The sequence below is a fragment of the Eimeria mitis genome, genomic scaffold, assembly GCF_000499745.2.
Source record: "Eimeria mitis Houghton genomic scaffold, Emh_scaff307, whole genome shotgun sequence".
In the NCBI taxonomy this organism is placed as follows: domain Eukaryota; phylum Apicomplexa; class Conoidasida; order Eucoccidiorida; family Eimeriidae; genus Eimeria; species Eimeria mitis.
Window position 1 is genome coordinate 20080 of NW_013571416.1, and position 565 is coordinate 20644.

At 63.0% G+C, this 565-nt stretch overlaps 1 protein-coding gene across 1 annotated transcript in view; it reads right to left on the reverse strand.

The window, feature by feature from the left end:
• Positions 1-565, reverse strand: part of EMH_0007400 (uncharacterized protein) — a gene marked incomplete at both ends in the record, with an annotated part of 2751 nt that overhangs the window by 1216 nt on the left and 970 nt on the right. The window contains one exon of the mRNA XM_013497984.1: positions 1-563. Within this exon, the coding sequence (XP_013353438.1) occupies positions 1-563 (563 nt within the window). The remainder of the gene's footprint in view (positions 564-565) is intronic.

Genomic DNA, 565 nt, shown 5'->3' on the forward strand with positions numbered 1-565 from the left:
CGTTGCTGCTGCTGCTGCTGCTGTTCTCCAGCGAACCAACTCCTACGCCCCGACGCCTGCGCACCAGCAGCAGCAGCAGCAGCAGCAGCAGGAGCAGCATCAGCAGCTGCTGCTGCTGCTGCTGCTGCTGTTGGGCTTTCTACAAAGACACTGCGGCGGATGGATACACCCCGTGGCCCCTGAGAGGAGCCGGGGGCATCGCTGTCTGAATCTGCTGCTGCTGCTGCATGCTGCAGCAGCAGCAGCCGCTGCTGCTGCAGCTGTTGCTGCTGCTGCTGTTGCTGCTGCTGCTGCTGCTGCTGTTGCAGCAGCTGCTGCTGCTGCTGAAAGTCTGGCAGGTATAGCTGCAGAGAACACTCAGGAGAGAGAGAAGGAGTGGGGGCCCCTGTGCTGCTGCTGCTGCTGCTGCTGCAGTGTCTGCAGCAGCAGACAGTGCTGCCGATGCTGCCGCAGCTGCTGCTAGGTGCAAGTCCACGTGCTGCTGCTGCTGCTGCAGCTGCTGCTGCTGCTGCTGTTGCTGCGCAGCTGTTGCTGTTGCTGGGGGATGACGCCGTGCTGTTGCTGC